This window comes from Amblyraja radiata, chromosome 10, assembly GCF_010909765.2.
Source record: "Amblyraja radiata isolate CabotCenter1 chromosome 10, sAmbRad1.1.pri, whole genome shotgun sequence".
NCBI classification, from domain to species: Eukaryota; Metazoa; Chordata; class Chondrichthyes; order Rajiformes; family Rajidae; genus Amblyraja; species Amblyraja radiata.
The window spans coordinates 53,213,249-53,233,224 of record NC_045965.1 but is presented as its reverse complement, the minus strand read 5'-3'; the positions used below and the strand labels follow the sequence as shown (position 1 = coordinate 53,233,224).

Here is a 19,976-nt window from a genome sequence, read left to right as displayed (position 1 = left end):
AGAGTTGCTGCCTCATATCACCAGAGATCCAGGTTCGATCCTGACTACGGGTGCTGACTGTGCATAGTTTGCACGTTCTTCCTGTGACCGCATCGGTTTCCTCCCATAGTCCAAAGACGTGCAGGTTTGTAGGTTAATTGGCCTCTGTAAATTGTCCCTAGTGTGTAGGATGGAACTAGTGCACCGCCTTCTGGAACAACTACAGCCCTGGTGATGAAGAAACTGCCATGGACCTGCTGAATGGGGAGTACCAGGAAGTGGATTTTATACTTATGGCAAATCTTTTGATTGGAACTTTATCACCACTTTGATTTAGATAGTCAACTCCTGGACAAAACAGAGGAGGATGGATTGGGATAAAATTGCAAATGGACTAAAGTGCTTAGCATTGCTATATAGCATCATTTCAAAAGAATGGAAGTAAGCAAGCACAGTCCCAATTTGACCTCAAACCATCCTACTTGATATTGTCATCACCTCCAGGGCTGTACAATAAATGCTGCTCTTTGTTGGTAACTTTTGTTCGAAAATCGAACAAAAAGTGTGAGGATTTGGAATGGTTTAGACATTGATGAACAGTGATTCATGCTGTACTGTTTATCTGCAGAGAATTACAGAATGAGGCGGTTGGCAGTAGGAGGTTGCAGGGTGACCTGGATAGGTTGAGTGAGTGGGCAGATACGTGGCAGGCAGTATAATATAGATAAATGTGAGGTTATCCACTTTGGCGGCAAAAATAGGGGGGCAGATTATTATCTCAATGGGGTTAGGTTAGGCAAGGGGGAGGTGCAGCGAGACCTGGGCGTCCTTGTACACCAGTCACTGAAAGTTGGCGTGCAGGTACAGCAGGCAGTGAAGAAAGCTAATGGAATGTTGGCCTTCATAACAAGAGGATTTCAGTATAGGAGTAAAGAGGTTCTTCTGCAGTTGTATAGGGCTCTGGTGAGACCACATCTGGAGTATTGTGTCCAGTTTTGGTTTCTGAATTTGTGGAAGGACATCCTTGTGATTGAGGCAGTGCAGCGTAGGTTCACGAGATTGATCCCTGGGGTGGCGGGACTGTCATATGAGGAAAGATTGAAAAGACTAGGCTTGTATTCACTGGAGTTTAGAAGGATGAGGGGAGATCTTAGAGAAACATATAAAACTATAAAAGGACTGGACAAGCTAGATGCAGGAAAAATGTTCCCAATGTTGGGCGCGTCCAGAACCAGGGGCTACAGTCTTAGAATAAAGGGGAAGCCATTTAAAACTGAGGTGAGAAAAAACTTTTTCACCCAGAGAGTTGTGAATTTGTGGAATTCCCTGCCACAGAGGGCAGTGGAGGCCAAGTCACTGGATGGATTTAAGAGAGAGTTAGATAGAGCTCTAGGGGCTAGTGGAATCAAGGGATATGGGGAGAAGGCAGGCACGGGTTATTGATTGGGGACGATCAGCCATGATCACAATGAATGGCGGTGCTGGCTCGAAGGGCCGAATGGCCTCCTCCTGCACCTATTTTCTATGTTTCTCTAAGGCATTCCAACATCCATTATTGGAACAACTACTTTTTCTAATTCACAACAGTGAACTTGCTTCCAAGATTCAAGGCTAAGGAATCAGATTTTCAGCCAAAAAGCAATGTGGAGCACCTGTGGGGATCTGTATTTCAAGCAGTCAAGCGAAAAGACAGGCTTTTCAAACTTTACAAGAATGATGTGGGGAGGTGTCAGAAGGAAATAATGTGAGAAAACAAACCAAATGCTGCAAAACAATGCAGAAAGACTATGAAGGTACACAAAATGCTGGAGAAACTCAGCGAGTGCAGCAGCATCTATGGAGCGAAGTAAATAGGCAACGTTTCGGGCCGAAACCCTTCTTCAGACCCGAAACGTTTCGGCCCGAGACGTTGCCTATTTCCTTCACTCCATAGATGCTGCTGCACCCGCTGAGTTTCTTCAGCATTTTGTGTACCTTCGATTTTCCAGCATCTGCAGTTCCTTCTTGAACAGAAAGACTATGATGTTCTTTGTCACAAATAGATTATATCGAAAATGTCTTCTTTGGGATTTTCCAAAGCCTTGTTATATATCATATATTCTGCACAATTTGATATATGATGATCATTCACAATGTGAGAGGAACGTAAATAGTTAATGGCAGGACCCTTACAGAGGGATCTTGGGGTCTAATAGCGCTTTCTCACGAGGCGACTTGACGCAAGAGTTAACCAGAGTTGAACATCGTGGGAACCCCGTGCGATAACCGTACGGCATTCGTGGACCACCGTGGCGCTAACGGCAGGTACTCGTGACTTGGTGACTTGGGGAAGGTAACTTGGTGACTCGGGAGAAAATTCAAGCAAGTTTGAATTTCTCCAAGAGTGACTTGTACACTTGTGGTTGAAGATTGCAACATTTTATGCACGTAGTGGCCAGTGCGATATCCGTATTAACTCTTGCGGTTACCGTGGGAACTCCTGCGAACGGTGAACCCGGAAGCTGGACAGAGGGGACAGAAGGTGAGTAATCTGGAATGAACATGCTGTTAGGCTGGGATCATTCTCTGCGAGATGATCTTAGTGCGGGAGACAAGTGTAGGAGAGGTGTACTGACTGTGTGGGCAGAACTTTGGAAGTGATTGCCCACCATTCTCAAAAGCCGCTGTGTCTCCCTGTCCCTCCAACTCCAGAGGAATCCGCGCCCCCTCATCCGCAACCCGGGTTCCTCTGGAGTTGGAGCGGGGCTGGGCTAGAGTTGCTGCTGGCTGTGAGTCTCTGGGATCTCCGTGCTTGCAGTCGGTGTCCCGTTGGTCCTAACGTCTCCGGCCACCCCCCTGGACTGGAGCTGAGACTGTGAACTGTACTGCCCTTGCCCCCTCCCTCTGCAACTGCAAACAACCCCACAGGTCCCAGTCTCAGCTCCTGTACAGGGGGGTGGCAGGAGACGTCACAGCCCGAGCTGCGCCCCCTCATCCGCAACCCCAAGAACAAGACGTACCTTGCACACCATCAGCTTCTGTCTCTACGGTGAGCGTGTTCCTATGGAGTTGGAACGGGGCTGCGCTGCTGCTGGCTGTGGGTCTCTGGGATCTCAGTGCTTGCAGTGGGCCTGGGGGTCGGTGTCCCATTGGTCCTGACGTCTCCGGTGACTGGCACTGACCTGCTGGCATCGCCGACGTGAAGACAGTGCAAAGCCCCCGCGCTGGTGCAATGGGCGGGAAGCTGAAGAGGGGAGGGAAGGGGTCACACACATGGCCGGGAAGCAGAGGGGTGTAGGTGGGGTGAAACTGATGGGAGCGACAATCTGCTGCTGCCTGCCCGCTGAGTTAAAAAGTTCACACGCAAGACTCACGATACACTGTATATCGTGACCGTGGGAACTTTTTAACTCAGCGGGCAGGCAGCAGCAGATTGTCAATTATTAACCCTCCTGCGCAATTACCTTCTCTTTTATGAATGGGGATTCACAATGTTCATTCAAGATTTAACGGGAAAGCTCGGGAGATGGACAAGTCACTCGCACAAATAACAGAAATGCCGAGTACCCGTGGGAACTTTATCTCCCCCCCGTTATATCGTGTGATATCGTGCTAGACCACGACCACTTCACTCTGGTTACATCTTGCATCAAGTCGCCCCGTGAGAAAGCGCTTTAATTCCATAGCTCCATAGAAGTACTAACACAACTGGATAGAGTGGTAAAGAAGGCATATGGCATCCTTGCCTTCATTGGTCGGGGTGCTCCGGTTTCCTCCCACATCCCAAAGACATGGGGGCTTGCAGATTAATTGACTTCAGTAAATTGTCCGTACTGTATAGGAATTGAATTGAATTTATTTATTTGTCATTCAGACCTTTTGGTCTGAACGAAATTTTGTTTCCCTGCAGTCATACATATAATACAAAATGACAAAAACACACAATCAACACAAATTTAACATCCATCACAGTGAGTTCACCAAACACCTCCTCACTGTGATGGAAGGCAAAATCTTAAAGTCTCTGTCTCTTCCCTCTTTGTTTTCCCTCTGCGCCGAGGTGATCCAGGCTCCAGATGTTGTAACCCCACCGGGTGATGGTAAGTCCCGCGGCTCAACCGTGCTCCGCGAACGGGCTTGTTCAAACTCCGCGGGTGGTCGCTGCCGCTGCCACCGCTCCGAGGCCGAGTCGGGTCTCCGCTGCTGTTGCTGCCGCCGCCACAGCTCCGGGGCCGAATCGGGTCTCCGCTGCTGCTGCCGCCGCCACAGCTCCGGGGCCGAGTCGGGTCTCCGCTGCTGTTGCTGCCGCCGCCACGGTTCCGGGGCCGAGTCGGGTCTCCGCTGCCTCTGCCGCTGCTGCCGCTGCTACAGCTCCGAGGCCGCCAACTCCGCCATTTGGCCTCGGCGCAGACGGGGACGGGGAATACGACAGAAAAAAAAACGCATCCCCCGAAGGAAGAGACCAAAACATGTTTCTCCCACCCCACCCAAACACATACACAACTTAATAAAACAAAATTAACTAACACATGACAAAGGAACAAAAAGAAAAAAAAACAGACGGACTGCAGGTGGGCCACAGCTGTTAAGCCAGCGCCGCCATCTTGAAATTTATAGAAGTGTATGCAAAAGTGAAATAATATAGAACTAATGTGAGTGGGTGATCAATGGTCGGTGTGGACTCGGTGGGCCAAAGAGCCTGCTTCCTTGCGGTATCTTTCAATCAAAAAACTATACATTTGCTGTCTTTACTTCAGATGTCCAGCATCTGCAGCTTTTTTTCATATCAGGCCTTCACCCAATCATAAAACCTGCGCTAGCATGCTTGGGATTGAGATTTTGAGGCCATGGGACTCCAAATTCAATATCAGGAGGCTGTGCATCATCACCAGAGAAGTTTATGTATTTCCATCCTACTTTGGTGATGGGGTCAGGTGAGGATCTACATGTGTTAATTGGAAACTGCAGCCTGACAGATCTCTGGGTGAGTTCAGCGACAAGTTTCATAAGCGATAGGAGCAGAATTAGGCCATTTGGCTCATCGTCTACTAAGCCATTCAATCATGGCTGATCTATCTTTCCCTCCTAACCCCATTCTCATGCCTTCTCCCCATAACCCCTGACACACGTACTAATCAAGAATTTATCTATCTCTGCCTTATCATGTGGCACGGTGGCACAGAAGTAGAGTTGCTGCCTTGCAGCGCTTACAGCCCCAGAGACCCAGTTTCAATCCCGTCTACGCGTACTGTCTGTAGGGAGTTTGTATGTTCTCCCTGTGACTGCGTGGGTTTTCTCCGAGATCTTCGGTTTCCTCCCACAGGTTTGTAGGTTAATCGGCTTGGTATAAAACTAAAATTGTCCCTAGTGTGTGCAGGAGTGTTAATGTGCGGGGATCGCTGGTCGGCGCGACTCGTGGGTTAAGAGGCCTGTTTACGCACTGAATCTCCAAACTAAAACTAAAAATATCCATTGATCTTGCTAAAGGAAAGTCCTTCAATTCTGAGGCTATGACATCTGGCCCTAGAAACACCCACTAGTGGAAACATCGTCTCCACATCCACTCTATCCAGGCCTTTCACTATCCGGTAAGTTTCAATGAGGTCCCACCTCATCCTTCTATACTCCAGCAAGTAGAAGCCCAGTGCCGTCAAACACTCATTATATGTTAACCCACTCATTCCTGGGATCATTCTCGTAAACCTCCTCTGGACTCTCTCCAGCACCTGCACATCCTTCCTCAGATATGAGGCCAAAATTGCTCCCAATACTCCAAATGCGGTCTGACCAGCGCTTCGTAGAGCATCAGCATTACATCCCTGTTTTTGTATTCTAGTCCTCTTGAAATAAATGCTGGCATTGCATTTGCCTTCCTTACTACCGATTCGACTTGCAAATGCTCCAGTTATGATTATTTCCACGCTGCAGTACCGGTGTAATTCTGCACAGTAATGCCTCAGGTCAATGTCACCTTCACCAATTGAGGTTTACAGTCATGATGTTACAGCAGTGACATCACAGTAGATTGAGCCGCAGACAGTTTGGGGGGAGCTGCATTTTTTCCCCCAACACACAAGACTTCACTGCAAAAAGATGTCAAGTTGTGGGTAATGGGAAACAGCTAGGAATAGAGGCAAGGCAACAGCTTGGGTGAGCAGTGCATGAAGGATTGCTGCAGGGTGTTGGGAGGAGCCTTGCGTCTGCCCCGCACAAACATGGCGGCGCTCGTCCTGCACTAGGCCTGTGCGGGGCAACGGGCTCCGATCGGCTCGACATAACGTACCTGGTAGGTTTATTTTCCTTTTTGCATCAGTTCGCTTTCCCGTTGCTGAGGAGTTAGTTTCCCCCGGGAGGTGAAGGCTCAGAGGGCCTGGGATTGCTTGGGGATCCCCTGACTCAGAGGGGGGAGGCTACGGCCCAGGTCGGGCACTCACTGTCACTGGGCCCGGGTGGGTCACCTTGAGGGCTGAGGCGGTGGAGGGAGGGTGAAGGCGAAGGTCTGCCGGGAATGAGGGGGACAATAGAAATATTGGGGGGGGGGGGTGGACGGAGCACAGATGCGGTGAGGGTCAGAGGGAGAGACCCTTGAAGTCGATGCAGGGTCTGGCGGGGGGGATTGGGGGGCAAACTGTAGTGAGCTTGGGGTGTGTGATGGAGAGAGCGCTCAGAGGGTGGAGAGCAAAGGGTGGGAGTTCAGAGGGTAGAGAGCATGGGAGGGAGGGAAAGGATTCAGAAGGTAGAGAGGATGGGGTGGGAGGGGGGTAATCAGAAGGTAGGGTGGGTGGGGTAGGAGGGAGGGGGGTAATCAGAAGGTAGGGTGGGTGGGGTAGGTGGGAGGGGGTAATCAGAAGGTAGGGTGGGAGGGATGGGGGTAATCAGAAGGGTGGGAGGGATCGGGTGACCCGGGAAGTGAGGATGGGTGAGGGAGAGTTAATCAGAAGGTAGGGTGGGTGGGAGGGAGAGGGTATAGGCAATTGGTGCAGGAGTAGGCCATTCGGCCCTACAAGCCAGCACCACCACCATTCAATGGCTGATCATCCCCAATCAGTACCCCATTCTGCCTTCTCCCCATATCCCCTGACTCCTCTATCTTCAAGAGCCCTATCTAGCTCTCTCTTGAAAGTATCCAGAGAACCGGCCTCCACCGCCCTCTGAGGCAGAGAATTCCACAGACTCACAACTCTCTGTATGAAAAAGTGTTTCCTCATCTCCTTTCTAAATGGCCTACACCTTATTCTTAAACTGTGGCCCCTGGTTCTGGACTCACCCAACATCGGGAGCATGTTTACTGCCTCTAGCGTGTCCAAACCCTTAATAATCTTATATGTTTCAATAAGATGCCCTCTCATCCTTCTAAATTCCAGAGTCTACAAGCCCAGCTGCTCCAGTCTCTCAGCATATCACTGTCCCGTCATCCCGGGAATTAACCTTGTGAACCTACGCTGCACTCCCTCAATAGCAAGAATGTCCTTCCTCAAATTTATAGACCAAAACTGCACACAGAGACAACCTATGCGGCGAGGGTGTGGTGGGATGAAGGGTGAGGAATTCAAGGGGTAAAGAGTGCGTGATGGGTGTATATGGTGGGTGGAGATCAAAGAGTGGAGAGAGCCCAGGAGTGGTGAAAGAGAGTGGCAAAGGGTAAACAACTCGGGAAACAGTAGAAGCAATTAACTGCAGGCGCTGGTTTACCAAGAAAATGCACAACGTGTTAGAGTCCCGCTGAGTTACTCAAGGATGTTGTGTCTTTCCTAAGCAGAAGACTTTCCTAAGCAGGTGGTAGTGGGGCGGCCAGAGTGGAGAGACAGCCCGAGTTGAGTACGAGATCCGGTCGGTACAGAAAGATCAAAGTAGGATTGAGGGGAAGGGGGGCAGACGGAGGGTGTGGGAAGGTTGCAGTGGTCAGAGGGTGGAGAGAGCCTGTGGTGGATGTGTATAAAACTGCGGCGCCGTTGGTTGCACCTAAAGCTGACAGCAGTGCTGATCTCAGTGCTCATGCAGCCCATTAGTTCAGTGGTGATGGTCACAGCGTTGCTACCTACTGCGCTTGCACCAACCAGTGGCTATTGCTAAATCCGGCTCCCATTTCTCAAGCTAACAATCTTGTGGGAGGAAATTCAGTTGAGCATTGCTGCTGGGTTTGGTGTTGCTTCAGATCAGTCGTTCGCTGCTGCTGTTGTTCCCATTTCGTCCACACTGTATGGAATTTATTATAATGCAATTGTTAAATGTTGACGGTGGAGAAACGTCCACTTGATGCACTCTCCGTTTGTGTACGTTTTTAGGGGATTGCCAATTTTACCTTATTTATTTTCTGCTGTGGAGAAGCAGGCACGTTAAAAATTAAAACATGCCAGATCGTAACCAAGTTCGAATTCTGTACTTAAATCGTCATGACAAGCTTGAAAGAACGCTTTTTCGGCTCAAACAAGGTTAGTGTTAATTTATTGTTTTTTTTAATTTATAGTGTTAATTTAATCGCTATTGTTCCTGCACAGCCATAAGTTGCAAGCTCAAATATAACTGCCGAATGAGTTGAACTTGTACATTAGCCGACTTTTATTTAAGACTGACTGTAAAAATATCGTTGATATTTGGTTAGAGTTGATTGTTTCCGGTTTGTACTATAATTTTTACCCATTTTCACTTTAAAAAACCTTTTGGAACAGGCATGTGAGCAAGTGCACTGTTTTAGTATCTTTGTATGTTTTAGACGAGGACGCAGATTTAGCATTGGCTAACGTGGGAGCAATATCAATGACCAATAATAAAACTGCTGTCACCGTTCATTTCATATAGTTTGCTTCTAATAAATAGCTCCAATGCTGTGGAAAATGTAGCGGCTTTCAGCAAAAGGTGTGGCATCGTGTTATGACTTGTTGCAATAACCACCTCCTTGAATCAGTCTGCTAAAATTGAGGTTTATCAAACTGAATAACTGGAAATCTTGACCTTGCAGAAGACTTCTTCCGGCTACGATCTATTAAATAGGAAGTAATCTCGATCAATACTGTCTTCTGTCCTGTCTCTTTACACTTGATCTCCTAATCTCAACCCTTGCATTTGATGTGGCATGGCTTTTCAATTTTGTAATTTGCAATTTTGTTTAGCTTGCAGCATGAGTGTCTGCACCTGAAACAGTGCCAAATTTCACTGGCCTGCTGTAGTTAAACATAGACGCAATTTGGAAAGTTGACCAGAATATATTGCACGTCCTGCCTGTTCAACCACCCATAAATGAAGAAGTGCCAGTACGTGTTGATATTTTTTATCGTGCACTTAATTGGGAGCAAGGGCAGGATATATTCTGTGTTTTTATGGATAAAAGGCAGTGATCCCGAGCTTGTCATCTGTAGGGTAGTACATTTTGTAATACCCCCAGTAAGAAGAAAGACGCTTGTTTGTGCCTTTGGGGTGCGTTGCTTCCAAACAAGAAAGTATCTCTCTCCAGCTCCTCTTGAATTTTGTCCTCTGTGACTTCTTCAAGATCCTATTTTTTTTAATAAACGTTTTCTTTGTGCCTTTCTAGCCCTTAATTTACTCGCCCCTCCTCCACCCCACCCTGGTACAAAGAGCATCTGACATTGATAAATCGGTCTTTTGCTCGGGTATTGTTCTTTTCCTTTTCAACACTCATCATTTGCCTGCTAAATCCACTCTTCCACTCCACACTCATCTTTTTCACAAAAAAACTTGCTTGTTCTTTTAGTTCCCTGTAGTTTAGTGGGTGGGATTTTATATATTAATCACTGGCTTGCGTATGTGTTAGTTGTACCATTTCATTTATTATGGAGTGCAGAAGCCCGAGTACAGAAGAATTTAAAAGGAGCACAGGAAACAGAGTTTTAAATAAAGAGCCAGTGAATTAAATGTTTTTGTTCAGGATGTATAAAGTAGTAAGTAATTTATGCTTTCTGGTAGACTCTAGGAACAGCATATGCTACTGCATACAGAATCATGAGAAAAACATACAAATTGAGTAACTCAGTGGATCAGGCAGCATCACTGGAGAACCTGGATGGGCAACATTTCTAATCAGGACCCTTCTTCAGATTCAAGTCTCCTTCAATCTGAAGTAGGGTCCTGACCTGAAACGTTACCCATCCATCTTCTCCAGAGATGCTGCCAGATCTGCTGAGATTTAGAATTTTGAGATACAGCGTGGAAACAAGCCCTTCGGCCCACTATTATCCTTAATAGTGTTTTAAGTGTATTTTCTAACTGTGAATTGATCTAATAAATATAGCATGGCAGGGTACTTCAGCCTTATGGAGAACAAATACATTGTGGTTGGGAACTCCGGTCTGCTTTTTGTATCCTGAATGACTATGGGTGAGGTCGTTAATCAGAGGAGCTTGAGGTGCAGCTGAAGTCACTATGGTCCATCGACATGATTGATGAAATGAGAGCATTGCCAGGGTGGTGTGGGTCCTTGATAATGCTGACTGTCTGTTTGAGACGGCACCTCTTGTAGATCGTTCGAAGGTAGGGAGGTCAGTACCTGTGATGGACCGGACAGTGTCCACCACTTTTTGGAATCTCCTATGTTCCTGGGTGTTCGAGTTAACGAACCGGGCCGTGATGCACCGTAATGCGTTCTACAGTACATCTTTAGTAATTCAAGGCACAACAATAACTGCTCTCCAGTCTTATGGCACCTCACCCGTGGCTAACAACTATATCTCAGCCAGGGCTCTTGCAATTTCTTCTCTATCTCCCCACAGTTTAAAAAAAAATATATCTCTTATCAGCCTGGAAATGTACCTTCGTACATTTAAAAACTTCCAGCGTCAGCTCACCTAGTTTCAAGGTGAGAGAGGAAAGATTTAATAGGAACCTGAGGGACAGCATTTTCACACAGAGGGTGTAAGGTATGTGGAGTGTGCTGCCAGAGGAGGTAGTTGAGGCAGGTACTACAACGACATTTAAAAGAGATTTGGACAGCTGCATGGATAGGAAAGGTTTAGAGGGATATGGGCCAAACACTGGCAGGTGGAGCATCTTGGTCGGCATGGACAAGTTGGGCTGAAAGGCTTATTTCTGTGCTGTATTACTCTGACTCCATAATAAAGTTGACTATCCCCAAAGATCTCTCGTTAACTTTCCTGTATCCCGGTTTTCACGTCTTTCTCCAAGGTGAAATTCCCTACTATAACAGCCCTATTCTTGCAGGTCTCTGCAATCTCCCTGCATATTTAAAAAAATAATAATTCCTGTTGACAATTTGGGGTCTATTGTACAGTACTTACAAGATGATCATCCCCTTTTTTTCCTCAGCTACACCCACAAAGCGGATAATCCCTCAGTAATTTCATCTCGGATTGCTGCAGTAATGTTCCCCTTAATCAAAAATGCAACTCTCCCTTCTATCCCATCCACAGCAGCTGCACCCTGGAACATTAAGCAGCCAGTCATGTTCCTCCCATATCCATGTTCCAGTGATGGCTATAATATCGCAGAGTCGTGTACCTATCCATGCTCTCAGATCATCAGTCTTGCCTGTCAGGAGGCCCCTTGCATTAAAATAAATGCAATTTAACCTAACTCTTTTGTGGCTCCCTGCCATGCTTCTGCCTCTCTTGTCTACTGTCCTGTATCAACTTCCAGCCTCTCATCTGCTTTGGATCCCACCCACCTCCAATCTGGCAGCACTAATGTAAATGACCCAGTCATTCGCACAACATGGTACAACATAGTTTTATTATATGTTTAAGAAGGAACTGCAGATGCTGGAAAATCGAAGGTACACATAAATGCTGGAGAAACTCAGCAGGTGCAGCAGCATCTGCCTTCCGCAAAGACCGCTCAATCCGTAACTCCCTTGTCATATCCAACGTGACCCCACCACTCGCCACATCTTCCCATCTCCCCCCATGTCTGCCTTCTGCAAAGACCGCTCCCTCCGTAACTCCCTTGTCAATTCTTCCCTTCCCTCCCATACCACCCCCACCCCCGGCACTTTCCGTTGCAACCGCAACACTTGTACCTTTACCTCCCCCCTCGACTCCATTCAAGGACCCAAGCAGTCATTCCAGGTGCGACAGAGGTTCACCTGCATCTCCACCAACCTCATCTATTGCATCCGCTGCTCTAGATGTCAGCTGATCTACATCGGTGAGACCAAGCGGAGGTTGGGCGATCGTTTCGCCGAACACCTCCGCTCAGTCCGCAATAACCAACCTGACCTCCCAGTGGCTCAGCACTTCAACTCCCCCTCCCATTCCCCATCCGACCTCTCTGTCCTGGGTCTCCTCCATGGCCAGAGCGAGCAACACCGGAAATTGGAGGAACAGCACCTCATATTCCGCTTGGGGAGTCTGCATCCTGCGGGCATGAGCATTGAATTCTCCCAATTTTGTTAGCCCTCGGGCTGTCTCCTCCCATCCCTCAGCCCTCGGACTCCTCCTCCTTTTTCCTTTCTTCTCCCCACCACCCCCCATCAGTCTGAAGAAGGGTTTTGGCCCGAAATGTTGCCTATTTCTTTCGCTCCATAGATGCTGCTGCACCTACTGAGTCTCTCCAGCATTTTTGTGTACCATAGTTTTATTAAAAGTGGTTTGTAAGTTCTAGGACCAGATTTAGATCACTTGGCTCATCAAGTCAACTCCACCGTTCAATCATGGCTGATCTATCTTTTCCACTCAACCCCATTCTCCTGCCTTCTTCCCATACACCCTTACTGATGAAGAATCTGTCCATCCCCCTTAAAAAATATCAATTAACTTGGCTTCCATAACCTTCTGTGGAAATGAATTCCACAGATTAACCGCCCTCTGACTAAAGAAGCTCCTCATCCTCTAGCTAAAGGGGATGTATTCTGAGGCAATGGCCACTGGTCCTGGACTCTTCCATTAGTGAAAACATCCTGTCCAGATTCACTCCATCCAGGCTTTTTTACTATTCGGTAAGTGTCAATGAAGTTACCCCCTCATCCTTCTAAATTCCAGCGAGTACAGGACCCGTGCCTTCAAACACTCATCATATGTTAACCCAATCATTCCTGGGATAATTCGTATGTGTAACTGGTCTGCACAGTGACTCAGCGGCTCCAGAGACACAGGTTAGATTCTGACTGAGTGCTGTCTGTATGGAGTTTTTGTGTTCTCCCCTTGATCGTGTGGGTTTCTTCAGGTACTCGGGTTTCTTCCTACACTCCAAGTACATAGAAACATAGAAACTAGGTGCAGGAGGAGGCCATTCGGCCCTTCGAGCCAGCACCGCCATTCATTGTGATCATGGCTGATCGTCCCCTATCAATAACCCGTGCCTGCCTTCTCCCCATATCCCTTGACTCCATTAGCCCCTAGAGCTCTATCTAACTCTCTCTTAAATCTATCCAGTGACTTGGCCTCGTACGTACGTACGTACAGGTTTGCAAGTTAATTGGCTTGTGTAAATTGTAAGTTATCCCTACTGTGTAGGTTAGTGCTAGTGGTCACTGGTCGATGCAGACGTGGCTCTATTTAAACCTAACGATGACTTTGGAAAGCAGCCAATGTAATCAAGAACCATTCACATCCCGATCATTCTTTAGACTTTACTTTAGAGATACTGCACGGAAACAGGCCGTATGGCCCGCCGAGTCTGGGCTGACCAGCGATCACCCCGCACACTACTCTCCGACACACTAGGGACAATTCTACAACAGGGAGAATGTACAAACTATGCACAGACAGCACCCGTAGTTAGGATCGAACATGGGTCTCTGCCGCTGTAAGGCAGCAACGCTACCACTGTGCACTGTGCCTTCTCTATAGTTCAAAAGTGCTTTATTCCCCACTCCCAACAAGCAGAAGATACAAAAGCGTGAATGCACGTACCACCAGATTTGAAAATAGCTCCTTCCCCACTGTTATCAGACTCTTGAACAGTCCTCATAAGCTATAGATGAATTCCCCATCTCCCATTCTATGTCGTGGCACCCCCTGTGTACTTTTTATTTATCTGCAAGGTAAATTAAACTATCATTTAGTGCAAGATAAAGCCAGCAAAGTCCGATCAAGGATAGTACGAGGGTCACCAAGTAGGTAGATAGTAGTTCTAGGTTGTGGTAGGATGGTTCAGTTGCCTGATAACAGCTGGGAAGAAATATTTTCACTGTATCTAGGCACACATGACAGTAATAAACTAATGCCAAAATAGATAACTTAGACAAGGGAAGCAAAATCATTCCCTATACCCAGTCAAGCCCACTTTTTAAAAAGTTATTAATTTCAAAAGAATTGTAAGTTTTGGGGCAACAAGTTCCAAAGCTGCTGATGAGACAAAATTGGAAAGCTAAGTGAAGTAAAGATAGATTACCAATAGATTTCAAGAGATAGAAAGAACATGTGAGTGCCAGATTAAATTAATTAATTAATAAATTTGAAGTGTGAAATACTAATAAGTAGGATATAAGCAAGGAGGTACAAGAACTGAGAGTTTTGGAGGCATCCTGTGCATAGTAAGGCAGTTGAGAAATGGTTGAAAGAACATTTGGGATCACGGGATGTATTAATAGAGTAATGAAATCACGATTAACTTCCATAAAATAATGACTTAGTAATTAATTGGAGTATTACAACTGTTTCTGGCACCACACTTTAAGGTAAAAAGATTTCTAAAAGTCATTTCAGGATTTTAGTTTTGGGGATGGACTGGAATACTTGTGATTGTTCTTGAAAATGAGGACGTTGCAAGAGCTTCTGAAAGAGTTATCCAGAATCATGAGAAAGACATTTCCCATTTGGTGTAAGAGTTATAAATCGTGGATTGTAGAACGCATGTAATAATAATAATAATAAATTTTATATTTAATGGGCGCCTTTCATACAAAATCTCAAGGACACCTTACATAGTAAAACATATAATCAGAATAAAATAAGTAATAAAGACATCACAGAGACACAAATTAAAAACAGAATTCATTCCAAAAACAGAAAATCAAAAACACAGTGTGAAGAGAGAGCAGCGGCAACCAATTCGTGCCAGCGTCCACTCTCTCTTCACGGCAGCCATCTTGGACACAGACTTACAGGATTACATTAGACAAAAAAATCATCCCCCCACAATGGATACCACTGTGGAGGAAGGCACAATGTCCTTGGTAAATTGGTAAATATAATTGGTAAATATACTAAAGATGATACAAGCATAGCACGATGTTAGGGTCCTGCCATGCCAAATAATTTCTGATATGTTGTCTTTCATTTGCAATGTCAGTGGTCTCACTGTGTCTTAGTTAATAGTCAATTAAAAATCTGATTTTGGTGCTTGTTGGATATTATAATGCACTGATTGAGTGCTGCATTTCTCTATATTTCAATGGAGCTGAACTTAAAAGGTATAACTATGAAGTTCTTTGATATATCCTGGTGATATATGTAAACTCCTTCCTCTGAACCATTGAATGGAAATCCTATTTCAAGAACTGAGTATGTCATCTGCTTGATACACCATACCCTCTCATCATTATGCACCTTTGTTTGGATTAGATTTTAACCTGAGATGCCAGTCCTGCTTCAGTTAAGATGGATGTAAAGGGTCCCATTGCCTTACTGGAAAAACAGGATTATTTTTGATAGCAACAGCATCAGCAAATAAGTCATAACGAACCTTTATTGATTCCAACTAGTTTAAAAGCTTTAGCGGAAGGGTCTTGGCTGCATAGGACATGACAGAGCTAGAAGGAAGGGTGGTTGGGGCCTGGAATGCACTGCCTAGATGAACAATGGAGGCAGATTAATTTACACCACTCCGAAGGAAGCCGGATAAATATTGGAAATAATTTGCACACATGTTGAGAAAGAGTGAGGGAATTACAACTAGCTGGCATGTTGTTTCATGCAGCCAAGGTGGATTTGACAATGCACTGACCTGCTTCCGTGCTGTAAACATCCATGACTGTCATGTAAATGTGAGTCTTCACTGCTGCGTTCTATAGGAATGTATTTTTTATCAAGAAAATTGCTTTGCTGATGCTTAGCTAACATTAATTATTGATTATTTTCTTTATGATATTCAAGACCATGCAATTTGATTCAAAATTTATTTTGTAATTGCAATTTCTGTATAGAATTACTGTGGTAGTTTGGCTGATGAGACAGATCACTTCCAAGCAAAATAACACTGGCTACAATTTCCTTTGTCTTCAGGGTATGAACTACAATTTCGCCTGGGTCCGTCTTTACAAGGAAAAGGTATCCAGGTGCACACAAACTATCCGCTAGACACACAAAAGTTTGAACGGCATCAGTTTCACTTGCTTAATTGGCAGAATACAAGCGAAGGAGATGACTCTGATAAATACTGTGCAATCATTCTGCGGATGTCTGGATCATTTCAATTTCATTTTACCGAAGGGTGAGCTTAATTGAAGATTTCTTCCCTATTTATAAAATTTAAGTAACTTATTTCATAATTCTTTTGGTTTTTACCCTCCAACATTCTCTTATGAGGTTGCTGAACCATTCTGGGCCATAATCTGAGTTGAGTTGAGTTTAGTTTATCGTCACGTGTACAGTGAAAAGCTTTTGTTGCATGCTAACTAGTCCAGTCAGCGGAAAGACAATACATTATTACAATTGAGCCATCCACAGTGTAAAGGGTATCCACAGTGTATACATCCACAGATGTATACATCCAGAGTGTATACATGATAAAGGGAATAACATGAGTAACATTTACTGCATGGTAAAGTCTGATCAAAGATTGCCCGAGGATCTCCAATGAGGTAGATAGTAGCTCAGGACCACTTTCCAGTTTGGTAGGATAGTTCAGCTGCCTGATAACAGCAACATGGTTTTGGAAAGTATTGCAGATGACTTCTCATAGAAACGTGGAACTCCAAATGCTGGTTTACAAAAAAAAGACAAAAAGCGCTGGAGTAACTTGGCACTGAAGAGGGGTCCCAACCCAAAACATCACCTATCCGTGTTCTCCAGAGATTCTGGCTGACCCGCTAAGTTACTTCAGCTCTTTGTGTCTTTTTACAGTTGACTTCTCTGAGCGTTTGGCAATTAAAATATTAGGCAAGTAAAAATTGAAATAGATGTAAGATTATACTGTGTGCTTCCTCTGCCATTAAGTAAGATTATGGCTCATCTTTTAATTTAGTGCCATTTTCATGTGCTAACTCTTTAATCCCCAAAATATCCAACAATTTATCGATCTATCTTGACAATGTCCAACAACTGAACTCCATAGCCTACAATCCCAAGGATTCACCACCCTCTGGGAAAAGATTTTTTTCAGAATTCCCTGTTCTGAATGACCAAACTCTTAAGACTACGAATCTTCATTCTAAATCTTGCCCAGCCAGGGAAAAACCACCTTCCTGCATCTTTCTTACTCGGCTTGATAAGAATTGTATATGTTTAAAAAATAATAATTTTGCATTCTTTAAAACAAGAGAATGTAAACTCCGTTTGCTTGCTTACTTCTCACGGGACAATCTCAGCATCCCAGGAATCAATATATTTCTATAAACAATTGAAAACATAGATTGATTCACTGCATAATTTTGTTTTAATTTACAGAAACAACCAAAAGGAAAGTTCAGGCTATATAATCGTAGATCCTATTCTGTACGTTGGACATGACAATCAAGTTCTGACATTGGATAGCATATGTGCCCAGACGTTCTTGTCCAAATGTTTGGGACCATTGGATGAATGGGAAGATAGGCTAAACGTTTCCAAACACTCAGGTAATGAAGATCTATGCAGGTAATCAATACAAATTTAACATTATGCAGCTGTGATTTTTACCTGGTTTGTCATTATTTAATTTGTAAAAAAACTACTTTACTTTGTATGTATATTCATTCTGATTACTAAAATTTATGACTTTTAAAGTAAATATTAAATTTCTCATTGTTTCCTTTATCATCGTTACTTTTTTGCATATCTTTTATTCATTTGTTCTATATCTCTACATCACCATCTATATCTATCGTTCCCCTTTCCCGTGACTATCAGTCTGCAGAAGAGTCTCTGCCCGAAACATCACCCATTCCTTCTCTCCAGAGTTGCTGCCTGTCCTGCCCATTTTGTTTCTTCGGTTTAAACCAGCATATGCAGTTCATTCCTACACACTTAACTTGCCAATGATGCATGTACTCTATCCCCACCAAAATATATTGTAAGTATAATTCAATTCCTTTTTACTTCTACATCTGCCATTTTATTAGGCAGTGCATTTAAATCATGTTTAAAACATCTTATGTCTGACACATCAACCACACTGTATGTCTTCAGATTTGCTTCCACTTATATTCCCAATAGAAAAATGAGTTTGGGTTCACATCAACCCCTTGGCCTTTTCGCACAATTAAGTCAATCCAAATTAAAAAACAAATAATTATTCTTGGTTTAGGTAGTTGTTAATTACACAAGCAGATATAAAGTGACTTTCTTAATGTGGGATAAAATGATTGCAAAATGTACATGATTTGTTCTCCATTATTATAACAATATATAAAAATTTGGTCAACTTTAACATTTTGCATCAAATAAAGGAAGGGCATTCCACCAGTTATAAGACATTTTATTTTAATATCTTCTAACATGTTGGTAAAATAACATTCATAAAATTAATCGATAACAAATTTTGGCGTTATTTAATGTTTAAAAAAATGGTTATTCCTTTGCAAAATCAATAATCGATTCAAAATTAAAGGCGTACAAGATTATATTGTTTTTTGTTGCAAAGAGGGTTTTCTTAAACCACTGAATATTGTATAGAATTGGGAGAAAATTAAATGCCCTTCTCTCCCATCACTATTTCTAGTTTTCTCTTTCTGTTCGTGATAAACTTTGTAAAACAACATTTGGAGAGCTTAACACCCTCCAGAAGTAACTATTCTTCTTCATTAACATTTCTCTCATCCGCCCACCTGAGAATCTGTTCCCTCCAACACCATCACCCGTGGCTGCAATGTGTGGACTTTACAAAATTTACTGCAGTTAGTTGCCTCGGCCACTCTGACAACACCTCGCAAAATCTCTGATCTCTGCAGTCAAGGAGGACAAAGGCAACAGGTGCATGGTAACATCACCAACTGCAGTTTGCCCTCCAAGTTATACATCATCTGGTGTTTTGAAATACATTGTCCGTTCTTCATTTTCATTGAGTTTGAATCTTGCAGTTACTCCCTGTTCAACAACATTGCGACAGTATCTCTGCCAGAAGTACTGCAACAGTTCAAGGTAGCTCACCACCACCTTCAAAGCGAACTTTGTTGTTTAGTTTAGCAGTACTTGTTCTGATGCAAATATAACATTCTGTAAACAATCGGGATCAAAAGTCCATCTGTTTAAAGCCATTTCTTTCGACAGAGTATTTGTACATACTGTCTGGTGTCCTTCAACTGGTCACTCATGGTATTTTAAAACTGCTTGCTAGATAGGATTTCTCACCTACTGTTGCAATACAGTTAATTCTTTAAAAATAACTTTGGTTTCTGGTCAGAGTGGTTTCAAATATCAAACTTTTATCTGCAATAGTGTTGTTCCCATGAATTCCAAACTTAAGCATTTGTATTCTTCCTCTAAATAAGGAATTTCTGAATTTTCCACCAACACTATAACATTTGGAAAGGAATTTGAGCTATCTTTGAAGCTATACTTGGGCTTGGACTATTTTGCTGTTTTTATATGATGGTTGCCAAACAAGATAATGTGTTCATAAGTGTTCTAATCTCCCTTGCCTTCATCTCTATTGCAGTGCCTTTGGCAGATATCTGACAGCATTCTAAGAAATACTCGTGGTATTTTAAAACTGCTTGCTAGATAGGATTTCTCTGTTGAATGCTGTCAGATATCTGCCAAAGGCACTGCAATAGAGATGAAGGCAAGGGAGATTAGAACACTTATGAACACATTATCTTGTTTGGCAACCATCATATAAAAACAGCAAAAACACCATCAGAGATGGTTCTGGTTTTTGCATTCAACTTTAAATTAATAACATTGCCAAAATAGGTTATCTGGTCGCTTCAATACCTTTGATGGTATATGACATGTTTGCCAATATCATAC

At 44.1% G+C, this 19,976-nt stretch overlaps 2 protein-coding genes across 4 annotated transcripts in view; one reads left to right on the top strand and one right to left on the bottom strand.

Moving 5' to 3' along the window:
- The window catches only part of frrs1 (ferric chelate reductase 1), a 45,314-nt gene extending 38,875 nt beyond the window's left edge, over positions 1-6,439 (bottom strand). The window contains exon 1 of the mRNA XM_033028874.1: positions 6,242-6,439. The gene's annotated coding sequence lies outside the window, so the exon portion shown is untranslated. The remainder of the gene's footprint in view (positions 1-6,241) is intronic.
- agl (amylo-alpha-1, 6-glucosidase, 4-alpha-glucanotransferase) overlaps positions 5,980-19,976 on the top strand; it is an 88,903-nt gene continuing 74,906 nt past the window's right edge. Inside the window, exons 1-4 of one of the 3 annotated variants that reach the window (XM_033028868.1) lie at positions 5,980-6,244; positions 8,244-8,390; positions 16,092-16,299; positions 17,475-17,644. In XM_033028868.1, coding sequence (XP_032884759.1) covers positions 8,309-8,390; positions 16,092-16,299; positions 17,475-17,644 — 460 coding nt within the window. In that variant the 5' untranslated portion in view covers positions 5,980-6,244; positions 8,244-8,308. Of the gene's footprint in view, positions 6,245-7,772; positions 7,789-7,947; positions 8,157-8,243; positions 8,391-16,091; positions 16,300-17,474; positions 17,645-19,976 lie in introns of those variants that run through there. The other 2 variants (XM_033028870.1, XM_033028869.1) reach the window with 2 other exon arrangements.